The 15,407-nt window shown below is 43.2% G+C and overlaps 1 protein-coding gene across 1 annotated transcript in view; it reads right to left on the reverse strand.

The window, feature by feature from the left end:
- Positions 1-15,407, reverse strand: part of nrxn3b (neurexin 3b) — a gene marked incomplete at both ends in the record, with an annotated part of 590,571 nt that overhangs the window by 349,496 nt on the left and 225,668 nt on the right. Inside the window, 6 exons of the mRNA XM_080744342.1 lie at positions 724-750; positions 6,085-6,258; positions 7,225-7,415; positions 9,184-9,452; positions 10,536-10,648; positions 11,906-12,025. Of these exons, the coding sequence (XP_080600468.1) occupies positions 724-750; positions 6,085-6,258; positions 7,225-7,415; positions 9,184-9,452; positions 10,536-10,648; positions 11,906-12,025 (894 nt within the window). The remainder of the gene's footprint in view (positions 1-723; positions 751-6,084; positions 6,259-7,224; positions 7,416-9,183; positions 9,453-10,535; positions 10,649-11,905; positions 12,026-15,407) is intronic.

Raw genomic sequence — 15,407 nt, forward strand, 5'->3', positions numbered from 1 at the left:
ACACTGCTGTAGGAACCAAGGGCGTTTCTAGCATAGTTTAATATGATAATATGAGAGGCCACCTCTATGGATTCTAGCCTCATTGCTCATTACTTCCCATACTGATTCATGGAAGATCGTTATTTAAACCCTGCTCTGTCTTTGCTTCTTTTTTTTCTTCCCCCACTCGTTTATTACTTAGCAGAGAGTGCACTGTACTCGGTGCGGCTGTCCACACGCACGCGCGCGCACACACACACACACACACACACACACACACACACACACACACACACACACACACACACACACACACACACACACACACACACACACACACACACACACACACACACACACACACACACACACACACACACACACACACACAGTACATACACGATATACTATATGATACTTATCCCGATCTCTCTATTTGAGAGCCAACAGTATCTCTCTCTCTCTACCTGAAACGACAATTGATTGCTATATATACAGTATTTGAAATGCCAACTAATCTCTCTCTATTTGAAATAGCAACTGATTTCTCTCTTTGAAATACCAACTCTCTCTCTCTCTCTCTCTCTCTCTCTCTCTCTCTCTCTCTCGATATATATGTGTACAGTATGTCTCTCTCTCGCCCATTTAGGGGACAGTGTTGCCATGGTGACACCCATAATGCATTGCACACAGCAGTCTTTCAGGCCGGGCAGGCCTCAGAGAGGCGGGCGTTGAACCCTCTACCTTGCAGGTCGGCTTTGGTGAAACCAACTATGTTAGCGCAGAAAGAAAACAAACAAACAAACAGAACAGAAACAGAACAGAGCGGAAAACAAGAGTAGAGGTTAGTGAGGGATCATCTGTGTTTTATATATCGTCACTGTCGGGTGAAACCTTGTATGTCCAAAACCGCTCGTTTTGTATTTATTGTTTTAAAAATGATCTAAAATAGTGAAAACAGCCGATCTACAAGCACACAAAGCCTCGCGGTGCGAGGCGTTGTGTGCGTTGTAGATCAGCTATTTTCACTAGTTTTGTGCAATAGTCTTGTGTGATGAACCAGGGCTTTACTTTACGGGAAAACATACAAGTTTGAAACTTGGAGATACAAGGTTTCTGCCCGACAGTGACGATAGCTAGTACTGTATAGAGTTCCAGTTGGATAAAGTGTCAGCTGGGTCATGTGTTAATTTGTTAATCAAGAAATCAAGCAGGGAAAAGAAATCACGGCTGAGCAGCCGCATATATCTATCACATGACTTAAAGGAGTAGTTCACCCCCAAAACAATGCTTATTCTCAATCAATTATACACCCCACAAAGACTTGAATTCAAGGAGATCTTTTTGTTTTGCGTTTGTCACATTACAAAGCCAATCATTTGATGACCGGGTCATCGTTCAATAGAACAGGGGTTCCCAAACCTTCGGGCACCCCTATAAATAATAATAAAACACCATGAATTCAAGGCTTCAAGGGGTGTATAATTGATAGGAAATATTACATTGTTGGGGGTGAACTACTCCTTTAATGGTACAAGTATAACTTCCTGTATATAATCTACATTGTACAGTGGCTCTCCTATGGGATAATGACTGTGTGCTCCTTACTGTCTAAATGGAAGAAGCCTGTGGCAGAGCCTGCAGTACCACTGATGGTATAACTACTGTATATTAATGTTATACTGCCCTCTAGAGGAGTGCCAAGGACTGCACCATTTGCACAGCTCAATTTATTTGCCATGTACTGTACAGCAGGGGTCTTCAACGTTTTCAGGCCAAGGACCCCTTAGTTGAGAGAGAGATGAAGCAGGGACCCCCATAACCTTTTCACAGATTCCATATAGTTTAATTGTTTGACAGCACAATCGTCAGTGTATTTTGGATTCATGTCAATTTGTGTTTTCAGATATTTAACCACTTGAACCATCAATACTTAATAAACTTGACCTTTCACTCTGTACTTAGTCTGCTCTTTTTCCCCTCTACACCAAACCTCTTTGCCGAAAATAGCCGATCTACGAGCTCACAACGCCTGGCAGCGTTGTGAGCTTGTTAGCTTCTTCAACAAGGGGTCCCGGACCCCCTGTTGAAACCGTTGCTGTACTGCAATAGGTATGGACCTACTCTAGTTGAGTTGTGTGAATGGTTCAATCCTTGGCACTCCGCTAGGGGGCAGTACAACATTAATATCGTCACTGTCGGGCAGAAACCTCGTATCTCCAAGATTCAAATTTGTAATCATACAAGGCCGTTGCACAAAAGTAGTGAAAACAGCAGATCTACAAGCACACAGGCGTTGTGTGCTTGTAGATCGGCTGTTTTCACTACTTTAAATAATTTTTAAAATTATAAATACAAAACAAGCGGTTTTGGACAAACAAGGTTTAAACCCGACAACGACAATATATATCCTCAGAGATACTGCAGCCATGGCCTCCATTACACTGGCAGGACCACTGCCAAATAGTTTGCAATATCAATCATTTCACTTGTAAGATAAAATGTGTGACTTGCATTGTGTGTCTGCTAAAGTGGGAGATCTGAGGAAATTGAAAGCCTCGAAGGCAGGTGGCTGAAGGCATGTGTGCCACTGTGACAGATCAAAACACCTCCTAACAAGTTGGTGCAGCTCAATAGTCAAGTGAACTTGAGCATCAATGGAGGCCAAATCAATGGCGCACTTGAAGACTTTAGTTTAGAAAAACTACCCATCATTTAAAGGAAATTACTTTTCGCATTGAATTGCTGTCGTGTCTCTTCGTCGCACTGGATTTGACCTTCATTTAAAATCCTTCCACGTAGCTTGCAGCTACTGCCAATGCAAGTCATACTAACAAAGGCTAACAAGTCCTTAAAGAAAAACCTGAAGGACAATTTTAGAAAAAAAGAAATTATCCCTGTGACATTATGATAAATGCCCGGGGTAGAAAAAGAACATAATTTTCTAACACAGTGGTTTGCAACCTTTTTCTTATCAAGGTCCGTTATTTATTCAGCATTTGAGTCACGGACCACCATTTGATGAGTTTTAGCCTCTCAGACCCAAAACGTATAATATTCTGTTGTCGTTGGATTAAGATTTTGTCCACAATTCCATGCTGTATTGGTGTGGTAGGAGAGATAACAGACCAATGTTGATCAAATTAACAATTCTTCTACATTGTCTAATTGCGTAGACTTCTTGTTAATTAAGTAATGCAGATGTTTAACATTAATCTATCTATAAATGCGAGAAGTCTCTGCGTGTGTGTTTGTAATCCGCGTATCTCGAGAACCGTTCGTCCCACCGGCTTCAGATTCGGCACGCGCGTTCCCCGCCGCGGCACGGAGTGCAGTGCCGGGCCTCGACCCGACCCGACGTGCGGTTTTCCCTAACCGGCGCGAAACGTTCGGAATCTCCTTATGCGGAAATCGGCGCAAAATCGGCGCAAGCGCTGACTCATTGTGACATCACTGCAGTGCCGGGCGCAAGCGCTGAGTCATTGTGACATCACTGCAGGCAGATACAGGGGCCTAGCCTCGACCCGACAGACTGAGATCTCCATATATGGGCATATGGGCAGATACAGAGATCTCCATATATGGGCAATACAGGGGCCTTGCCTCGACCCGACAGATATCTCCGTATATGGGCATAAAAGGGACACAGACAGATATATCTCCGTATATGGGCATAAAAGGGACACAGACAGATATATGGGCATAAAAGGGACACAGACTGCGATCTCCATGACAGATATCTCCGTATATGGGCATAAAAGGGACACAGACTGATACAGAGAATGGGCATATGGGCAGATACAGAGATCTCCATATATGGGCATATGGGCATAAAATGGACGCAGATATATGGGCATAAAAGGGACACAGACTGAGATCTCCATATATGGGCATATGGGCAGATACAGAGATCTCCATATATGGGCATATGGGCATAAAAGATGGACACAGATAGAGTATATGGGCATAAAAGGGACACAGACAGATACAGAGATCTCCATATAATGGGGTTTGCATTAACACTTGGGGAGCCAAACGCGTTCAGGGACGAGTTATGGCCACTAGATGTCACCCTGCCACAGGAAGTTATATCGTCGAGGGACGAGTCAACAAATAGTTAACTTTTCGAGACCGCAGCTTCCCTTTGCATGCCCTGAATCCATTACGTCACCCAGCCAGGGCAGGAAGCCCCCTGTCTCTCCCCACACGGAAGGATTTTACATGGCTTTAGATTCTACTTTGAAACATAAGAACGGCTTTATCTGAGAATGAGGTAAAAACAGCCCCATGGAGGCAGAGAGCTGATTGTTTTCACGGCGACACTTTACCGCGAATTTACCGCGATTTTTTTACCGCGAGTTTCGCGAGCGTTTGTAAACAAATGGAGTACCTCCTCAATCTTCTCTGGACACGCACGTGCACACGCACGAAGCTTGCGGGGCTCATCAAAACATAACGTAAGTCAATGGTGGCACCAGCAACAGCTATAAATGTTATAAACCTTGGCCGCCCATGTGTTAAAGGGTGGGGCATTCATTCCCTATTTACATCGTTCCCGAGTTGGCCAGGTCGCAAACTCCATATATGGACATAAATGGGCACAGGCAAACAGATGGTCAAACCAGGTCCTACAGAGATCTCCATATATGGGCAGAAAATGGACGTAGACAGACATATCTCTCCATATATGGGCATAAATGGACACACGCAAACAGATGGTCAAAACGGATCCTATGACAACAGGTATAATGGGGTTTGCATTAAAGGGCGGGGCATTCATTCCCTATTTACATTGTTCCCGAGTTGGCCAGGTCGCCGACTAGACGCTTGGCCGCCCGAAGGGCGGCCGAGCTTCTAGTGTCATTAATGCTCTTGAGAGCGTAACGGGTCTATTTGGTTACCAACTCTCCATCATTTAGCTGGGGACCACTTGGAACCCCCTCAAGGACCACTGGGTGGTCCCTGGACCACTGGTTGCAAACCACTGTTGTTAACAGACCAGGACAAGTCCTTTAAAACAAGGGTCTTCAACAGGGGGTCCGGGACCCCTAGGGGGTCCTCAGAGTTACTACAGGGGGTCCTCCAAATCTGTGTGTGATAGAAACTTTTTCTCCTTTTTTATATTAACCACTTGAATCCTAACGTCCTTATCCTGAGAACTTTAGCCACAAATAGCAGATCTACAAGCTTGTAGCTTGTAGATCGGCTATTTTCGGCAAAGAGGTTTGGTGTAGAGGGGAAAAAGAGCAGACAGTATTGACAGTTCAAGTGGTTAAATATCTGAAAACACTAATTGACATGAATCCAACATACACTAACGATCGTGCTGTCAAACGATTAAACTATATGGAATCTAAGGTTGTGGGGGTCCCTGCTTCATCTCTCTCTCTCTCGACTAAGGGGTCCTTGACCTGAAAACGTTGAAGACCCCTGCTTTAAAATGTCCAGGTATTAGTTTAAGAATAGTGAGGTGCACCGCTCAGTGGCACAGTGGCACACCAGGTCGGTCTTGGCTTTGAATGCTTTAACCAGTGAAAAATAGCAGATCTACAAGCTCACAGGGCGGCACCGAGTGCCGCGCTTCGAGCTTGTAGATCTGCTATTTTTGAAAAAGTCGTGAAAATGTGTGCAAATCTTTGAATATATGTATTTTCAAAGCGAACGTTTGTAACTCACATTTTGCTTCTGGGTGGTCCCTGGAACTAAATATTTTGAGATGGGGGTCCGTGGCCAAATAAATATCATTTTGGGGGTCCTTCACATGAACAGGTTTGAGAACCACTGACATAGTAGTCTCTCAAGAACAGACTAACTGAGCTCCAGTTAAGTGAAAAGGACCTTTTCTTTGACGATGGCTATAGCCAGATTGCTGACATAGAAACATAGGTTTTTCAAAAAAATCTTAAAAGGATAGAAGAGGATAGAATCGGGTCAAAATTCGAATTTTCACGACTTATCAAAAATAGCAGATCTACAAGCTCGCAGCGCGGCACTCGGTGCCGCGCTGTGAGCTTGTATATCTGCTATTTTTCAATAGTTAAAGCATAAAATAATGATACGCAATAATGTGTACCCGTTCTGAATGGGTTAAAGGTTCGTCTGTACCTTCGCATCCGCGTTCGATCTGGCCGCTGCGGAACAGAGCGTCGTTGATGAGGTCGGGCAGGCGGCCGTTGAGGTCGACCGAGGCCAAGCAGCCCTGGAAGCCCTCTCGAGACACCACCAGCTTAGGGAGGTTCTGGTACATGTTGGGGCCAAGGCCCCCGACGAACAGGTCACCTAGATTAGATTATGAGAGAGAGACAGAGAGAGAGACAGAGAGAGAGAGAGAGAGAGAATTGGATTTAGGGGCCATTAAATTTGATTTTATGTGGTGACAGTTGAGTAAAATATTTGGTGAATGTGCTCATAGGGACAGAGGGATAAGATTAGGGCTAGGGCGGTATGGATTTTTAGTTGTTGGGGTAATAAGGGACTGTTTACCAACGGTATTGTGGTATCTCGACCAAAAAGTTGTTTTGAATGAAAAAAATAAATCGCACCCGTGCGAAGTGAGCGGTGCAAACACGACACACGTGCATATCTCCTTGTATGGGTCGTTCTGTCCATGACGTCAGTTAATTATGAGCATGGATCTCCATCCGCACTATTACAGATCCGTACTAATACACACAAAGTGAAAAGTAGTTTTCACCGTTCAAAAATGTAATTTAAATATGTAAATTAAAGAAATCACAGTATCACGGTTATGAACTCTACACCACGGTATTCATTACACAACCGCGGTATGGCAGTATTGCCCAACATGACCTTTTTGAGTTCATGAATATTCTTTTAGTTTTTGTCACATTCCTAAGCCAATAATTTGAAGAGACTCATTTGGAACGATCCTCAAGGAGCCCAGAGAGTATGACGCGTGGTACCACACTGAACTAAGCATAATGAAGTCAATACTGGAGATGTGGCATAACAGCATCGATTTCTACACGGAGAGGGCAATACTTTCAACATAATACGCTGCAGTCAAGTTCAGGAGAGTTTGGACGAGGCAATTCCCTTGAATGCTGCCTTCAGGTATGGCATGGAAAGAGGGCATTTGCATTTCTTTCACCATAGTGAAAACTGCATTCATGGTCTGGAGAGGGCACTTTTTACGACGGATAAAAGGGAAGGGGCTCAAGCCCCCTTTGATGTCTATGTGTGCACGACACGTGCCTGCTTCCAACCAACGCACAGCAGCAGTACCTTTGAGGTCCAGGTTCTTGGCCCCGTTGACGTTCTGGGTGACAGACTTGGAGTCCACCTTGAGGGTGTGTGTGTTGGTGGAGTCCCGGGTGATGACCACGTTGTGCCACTGGTTGTCATTCAGCGAGTTGTCGCTGTTGCCCTTCAGCAGACTGGGGCCGTTCCCCAGGTCAAACACGTAGTGGATGAACCTGCAGCAGCACACAGTGAGGACAAGGCATCTGCATGTTAGTGTTTTCGTCGACTAAAACTAGGACATTTCTTTTTTCACTGACAAAGTTTTTTCACTGACAAAAGCAAAAAAAAAAAGCTATGATGACTAAAACTAGGACTAAATATAATGTCAATTTTGCTCAGGGTCCCTGGGAAAACCGCGGCACACTGGGGTGCCTTGACGGCAGTCCAGGGGTGCCGTGAGATAATTTGAAAATATTTGGAATTTATTTGGACCCTTTCTTTATATTTTTTGCTCTTATTAAAATAGGCCTGCCCACATTCTCCCAGAAGTAAATAAAAAAGTAACGTTAATGATATTAGGCCGCTCAAGAGAATAGTTTATTCCAGTTTGCTTACATCGCAAATCCAAGATGGAAGACACTCAAAAACATTTAATCCATGAATTAATCACAGATTATAGTTTTAATCACAGGTTAAGGGTCTAATCACAGATGTGTTAAGCAATGCTTACATTTACCGTAAGTGGTGCAACTGCACACTTCAATGAAATTATGAGTCCATATCTGTGTGGTTCATGCTCATTTTACTGGACAGCTGCAATGACAGGATGTAAGACTTCTTCACTGACTGACACTGATACTGACAATACTGTACATAAACATGAAATAACCATAACATACCGGTATACAAAAAAAAAAAAAAAAAAAAAAAACGTTTTACAAAATGAAATAAATACATTACATCAAAAATAGTAGGCTACTGTGCTTCCAACATAGTGTTCTATTATGGTGGGGTAGTGGAATTATTCCATTATCACAACAGAGTTTACTACAGTAGCCCCCTGGGGGAACATGTCTCCATTCAGACATATCTCCATTCCGACAGTGACTTATCATTGTCGGAGTGGCGACACTCCCATGGGCCTAAGGTTTAGGGTTAGGGTTAGAGATAGGGTTAGTGTCTGAATGGAGACATGTCGGAAAGGAGACATGTCTGAATGCCTGTGCAGTCACTCCTCCAATACATGTTAGCTTTAGCTGCCAAGCTATGCTAAGCTACCTAGCCAAACACCAGAGCAGGACATGACTACAACACAAACACTGTGGAAACAAACAAATGGCCAACTTCTCCACTCTCAACATGCTCCCTTACTGTAGGCCTATGCTACTTTACTGTATGTTAACCCACTTCATGATATCTCACCTGCAAAGACAGTTTATACACATAAACAAGAATGAGACACAATGTTCTGTCCAGTCTTCACTCTCTTACAATGACAGCACAGACTGTCTGATGCGTTGTGAGCTTGAAGATCGGCTATTTTCAACATGCAACCAAGTGTAAATTCTGCCATTTTGACGCCCAAGATTATTATTTTTTTCTTCAAAAGCTGTAGATTTAGTTGACTAACCACTTGATTAACCACTTGAATCGTCAATACATGATAAACTTGACATTTCACTCTGTACTAGTCTGCTCTTTTTCCCCTCTACACCAAACTTTTGCCGAAAATAGCCGATCTACAATCTGATCAGATCTACACATCTATAGATCTAGCAGATCTACTCAGCTATAGGGTTCTGTACGCTACTGGACGCTATAGGGTTCAAGTGGTTAATATAAAAAAGGAGAAAAAAGTATCACACAAAGATTTGGAGGACCCCCTGTAGTAACTCTGAGGACCCCCTAGGGATCCTGGACCCCCTGTTGAAGACCCCTGGACTACATTTACTCTCGCTGTGGACTACAATGGCCACAATCCTCACCAATCCACTCACTCACCCTTTGACCAGCTCCACGGCAATGAAATCATTTCCGTCGCCGCTGTTGAAGAGGATGAAGCCATCGGAGGAGGTGGTTTTGAACTGAAAGAAGAGGTGCATTGTGGTATAGGCCTGCAAGGTGGCCAATCCCAGGTAGCTGCCCTTGGTTTTGAAGGTCACGGGGTCGGCAATGATGGAGCGCATGCCAAAGCGGGCGTTGAGCTCGCAGAAGTCTATGTCGCCATTCTTGCACATGTCAATGTACAACATACCGTTGAACTTGAGGCCCTAAATAGGAATTAACAGAAGGAGGCAGGTTCACATTAGAAACTGGACCGTAAACTTGGGGCACGCTGTCAGTGTGTTAAGATCGAAACCAAATTAAATACATATTATGTAGTCTGTGGTCAATGAAGCCCAGACGTTTTATTTACAAAACACTCAATTGTGTAAGCAACAACCCACGGTACTGCAGCACTCGGAATGCTAAAATTACATAATGACAAATTTAAGGTTTTTACTGTGATCTGGGGACCCCCCCCCCCCCCAAAAGAAATCATGACCCACAGGTTGAGAACCACTGGACTAGCTGTACAGTATTTGCAAAAACAATACATTTAATTTGTGCCGTTGAACACGAATCCCCACCTTGCTTACAAAACACCCGATCGCGTCACCAGTCTTTCCAAAGCCTGGTATTCGTTTACAATGGTATGGTTTGATCCGGTCTAGGCGGACTTTGTTTTGGTTCTCCCTGTTTGTTTCCCCAAATCCCCAATCCCTATTAAAATGCTCGAGTAGCCTAGTGTAGTCTTGCCAGTCGCTACGAGTTGGATGCAGATACCAAACGAATTGTCCAAAAGCAAAACTATGCCTCATCAAGGGGTTTATTAGGTAGGCCCTAAAAGTATGTCCTTGAGCGCAGGGGAATTATTTTGGGTTAAAACTGTTTCCGGTTTGATAGTTCCGGCCAATATGGGACAAGAGCAACACAATCCTGAGTTATTTTTTGAGTTCAATCTGTGTTTTGAGATATTTTAGTATTTCAGCATGAATGATGACGCATTTTGCATCATATGATCCAGCATGATGCATCATATGTATCATGTTGATCTTGTCCCAAACAACAATAAAATAAGATGGGGTTGTCCCAGAGGTGAACTTGCCCTTTAAGCACTACAACATGACGTAGAGTGGTTTCCGCTCCCGACCGGATAAAAGCCCGAAATGTGAAGTGATCCCAGGCTACAAAACACCCGGTCTCGAGGCCTTTACTGTACTTGCCAAGACGGCTCCGAGACGATGCTGTAACAAAACACCGTCAGCTCACTGGGGAGGGTTGTGTCACAGCGGATCAGGCTTCACCCTTACCTGCAGATGGCCGATGAAGGAGGAGGGTGCGGACGAGACGAAGCGCCGTTCCGTCAGGATGCCCGTCTCCACGTTGTGGAACTCGAGACGGGTGTGGTCGCCCGCCATCTGACCTGGTGCCAGAGCAGGAAGACAAGAGGAGAGGAAGAGGATGGGTAGGGCGGGTGAAAGGGTCAAGATAAGGGAGGAGATGGTACCGGGGTTCCAGTGGATTTAGCTCTTAACCACGTAAAGGAGTGGTTCACCCCAAAATGACTTTTTTTCTATTGATTTCTCACGGCATGGAGACTTGAGTTCAATAATATTTTTAGTTTTTTTGTATTCCTAAGACAATAATTTGATTGCTATAAATGTACCCCCATTGATTCTGGATGGAGACCCAAATGTCTTAGGAATGCGACAAAAAAACAAAAGATATTATTGAACTCAAGTCTCCATGGCATGAGTAATCAATAGGAAAAAAATCTTTTTGGGGGTGAACGACTCCTTTAACACATCGGATGCCCACGTGATCTCTGACGTCTAATTTGCTGGTGCCCATGGCAACGCGTCATTTTACCTACCGGCGAGAGTACTGGCGAGAAAAGTAATCCGAGTAAATGTAATCCGAGTATGTCCTGTTTATTTCGCGAAAATCTTTTCTTTCAGTCAGGACCGTTTTTTATCATTTCTAAGCCACAGTGTTTGTGTTACGGCATGTAGAAGAGGCTGCCGTTTTGAGAAAAACATGAAAAAAGGAAGAGAATCCGGAGAAAACAGCACTTTTGTGCAGCTGGTAAACAGGAAGTCAACGAGCCACACAGCACGTCCGGGTGACGTAATTGTGCGCTGCATGTTGGGAAATGGAGTTGTTTCATCACCGCGGTAGCAAAGTGCAGTAGCTACAGTACAGTATAGTTTACTGTACAACGCGTCAAACGCGTCGTTGGGCACTCGTAAAGATCAAAGAGATTGACGCGTAGACACCACGTGGGCACCCGATGTGTTAAGACAAATTTTCAATGGTTTTCACTGACCCAGAACAGGATATCGTTGCTGTCGGGTGGAAACCTTGTATGTCCAAAACCGTTCCCTTTTTTATTATTATTTAAAATGAGTTAAAGTAGTGAAAATAGATTATCTACAAGCACACAACGCCTCGCAACGCGAAGCATTGTGTGATAGATCTGCTACAAGATATAGATACAAGGTTTCTGCCCATCAGCAACGATCTACAAATAAACCTAAAGACTGAGTTTGACTGAACCTGTTAAACAAAACAGAAAGTACTCAAATGAACAATCAGATCGACCAAACACGAAATTTCAACGTGCATCGATCATGTATCATGCATTGTAAAGAGCAGATGATCGGATCGGCGCAAGAAATACCTTCAGCCATGTCCTCGTCCACCGTCAGCTTGAAGTTTTTACCACGGCGGATCACTCGTACAGAGTGCCACTCGTTGTCGTTGAGCTTTTGTCCAGCATAAAGAACTTCAGGACCCTTGCCTGAAGAGGAAGGTTTGTTAGTCAAGGGACAAGGGAAACGGGACACAAACCAAATCTTTGTTTTCACACCGCCAGTCACTTTGATTAGCAGCATGTACGAGACATATATATATATATATATATATATATATATATATATATATATATATGCCTACAGCAGTGTTTCCCAAATGTTCAAATTTCAAGGTCTCCCCTTAACTCTGACAGTGTACAAATGGAACCAAAGGGACCCGTTAGGGTTCATTTGGTTCCATTTGTACACTGCCAGAGTTACAGACTTGTATGGGTCAATTTAGACCACCCAAAAGGAACCCACTTTGAGAACCACTGGCCTACAGTATAAATATTATATATAGTACATACATATACAGTATGTGTGTCAGCTTTCACAATTTGAGGACATACTGTAGTGTACACTGTACTTCTGAAGACAAAGATCTGGTTTGGATTTAACCACAGAGAAAAACAAACATCACATCATAACTGAAAAATATTTGCTCTTACTCATACTGGGACTCAAAATCAAATCTAAGTGTTGGTGAGACAGAGAGAGAGAGAGAGAGAGAGAGAGAGAGAGAGAGAGAGAGAGAGAGAGAGAGAGAGAGAGAGAGAGGGAGGGAACCCTTGACAGCATAAATTCAGTAAATGGTAACTCTGTGTTATTGTTTTTCTAACTACCAGAAGGGGGCGTGCTTGCCCCACTGTTCTGAAAGACAAGATTACATCACCCAGCATTCTGATTCAAGGAGATGTTGTACTTCTCACTTCAGAGCTTGGCATATCCCACACTACTATGCTGCTACTGTAGTTATCACGTCAACCACACTACTACGCTGCTACTGTAGTTATCACGTCAACCACACTACTATGCTGCTACTGTAGTTATCACGTCAACCAACAGCATTCTCCTGCTGTTCCAGGTCTAAATGGGTTCCTCATTAGCAGGAGTGGAAAAAGTACTCACATATTGTACGTAAGTAAAAGTATCAAAACGGCACTATAGATGTACTCCGTTACATGTAAAAGTCCAGAATTCAGAATGTACTTGAGTGAAAGTATTGGCATCAAAATGTATTTAATGTACCAAAAGTAAAAGTACGAAATGTTTGAAAATAGCAGATCTACAAGCTCACAACGCGTCGCATGATGCGTCGCCTAGGTATGAAATGGGGCTAAAGTGGTTTATGTATGTTTTATAATATTATAATTTATGTCTGCAAAGTAAATAGTAACTAAAGTTTTCAAATAGGCCTAATTGTAGTGGGGTAAAAGTACAATATTTGGAGCTGAGATGTAGTAGAGTAGAAATTGGAAATACTCAAGTAAAGTACAATACTTAAAAAGTGTACTTAAGTACAGCACGTAAGTAAAGCTGGTTGCACTGGTTGCGTTTTTCAGGGCAAGGAGAGAGAGAGAGAGATAGAGAGAGCAAGGGACAGAGTGGTGCGCAAAACGGGCGGCAGTGGGCAAACGTGACTGACATAACGTGAGTTTGATTTTTTTATTTGCGTGCTCCGAAATTCACTCCGATATTCGGCCCGAAAAACACAGCAGTGTGAACCACCTTAAATGTACTTAGTTACTTTACACCCCTGCTCATTAGACAGCTGCAGTTGAGCAGCAGTAACCGCAATTCTAAAGCTCCTGTCCAACTGTTAAAGTACTCAGGATTGGAGCTCAGAACAACTGAACTAATTTACTTCACATTGACCACAGGCTGTAAGGCGCACATGTGTCTGAAGTGATTTGCAGGGCAAGCATAATAGGTCTGACATCGGCAGAAGCAATTTAAATTTGAGGGCAGTTCAACTAAACAGAGATGTGTTTATGTGATAGATAGTGAAGTCAATTTTCAACGTTTAACCTAAAATGAGGAAATGAGGCAGCTTTATTAAGAGAAGTTAATTGGTTTTAGTTTTTTGTTTTCTTTTTTGGCTTTTCGATATTTTGTTCATCAGTCACGGAAAGGGCGGTCCAGTGAAAGGGACAGAGCAGGAGCAGGAGCAATTTGGGCATGTAGCTACCTGGAGGCCAGACCCACAGCTCACTCCAGTTTGTTGTTAGGTTGAAATAATGTTTTTCGCAATAATATTGAAGTATTATTGGAAAAGGTAAATGCATGCTCAAGCTAAACAAGAGGGCTTAAAGCGGCACTATGTAACGTTCCTCTTCTACCCCGCATTTGGACCTGGTTACCTGCTTAATAAGTCCTGAAATCTTTACCATTGAGCTAATAGAGCCAGTCTGCTTGCTTGGGAGATCGATTTAATCTTGTCCATCAGGTCAAAATAGTGTCTGATCCTGTGTCTCTGGTGAGACATGAGCTTTGCTTTAACACAGATCTAAATGTCTCAATAGAAGAGTAGGGGACCCCAATTGTATTTTCAATTGTATAAGTTATATTGTATTAACATACTCTACCATAGAGATTGGACTAAATTACATTTTATGCCTTAAAAAAAGTTACATATAGTGAGGGTTTCAAGTTGCTCGTAGAAACCGATGCATTGCCATCAAAAGGACTGAAGCCTGCCTTTGCAACACATCATGCTTGTCTAAGGTGTTGCTGGGCAACAACAAGTGTTTTGACGAGATGTTTTGGCCTTGTCTAATTGATTAATGGCTCGATTTATTTCCTGATTAACTGGTTAATACTGAATAGATTAAACAGATTAGATGAATAGAGTAACGACTCCAAGGGTAATCAGATCACTTGTGTTTATCCTGCGCCTCTGTGATTACTCTAGAACCAGATTTACCCTTGCTAACGTCACACAATACACAAGTAAATATATCAGGATATATTGTTAAGGATAAAAATAAACCAGACGATTAAAAAAAGGTGACTGTATCACGCAGAACCTCAGACTAGATGAAAGTCAGTGTTTGTGCAGCCCTTTAGGATAATTAATTAGTCACGGCAATCAGCCTAATTGCAGTGAACAGGTGTGTTGTATCCGTCACTCAACATGTGTCTGCGAAGCGCACGCGCGCGCGCACACGCACACACACACACACACACACACACACACACACACACACACACACACACACACACACACACACACACACACACACACACAGAGTATGCTGGAAAAAAGAATGAGTCCTCTGTATGAATACGAGCAAGTATTTCACAGTAGCCATACCACCCCACACATCTAGTGATATATTACAGTAGGGTGAATTGTAACATAAATATAGCGCCGCCCTACATTTAGCTAAACTTAAGGGTACAAGGAGAGCATTTCTGCAATACTGTATCTATTGAGTGCACATGAGTCATACAGTAATTTGCAGCATTGTCAAACGATACATGCTACTCTGTAGAGTCTTGTGTAAGCAAATATACCACAAATGTTCAGAGGGCAGAGGGAAAGAT

Source organism: Nannobrachium achirus (genome assembly GCF_963921795.1).
Source record: "Nannobrachium achirus genome assembly, chromosome: 16".
Taxonomy (NCBI): Eukaryota; Metazoa; Chordata; class Actinopteri; order Myctophiformes; family Myctophidae; genus Nannobrachium; species Nannobrachium achirus.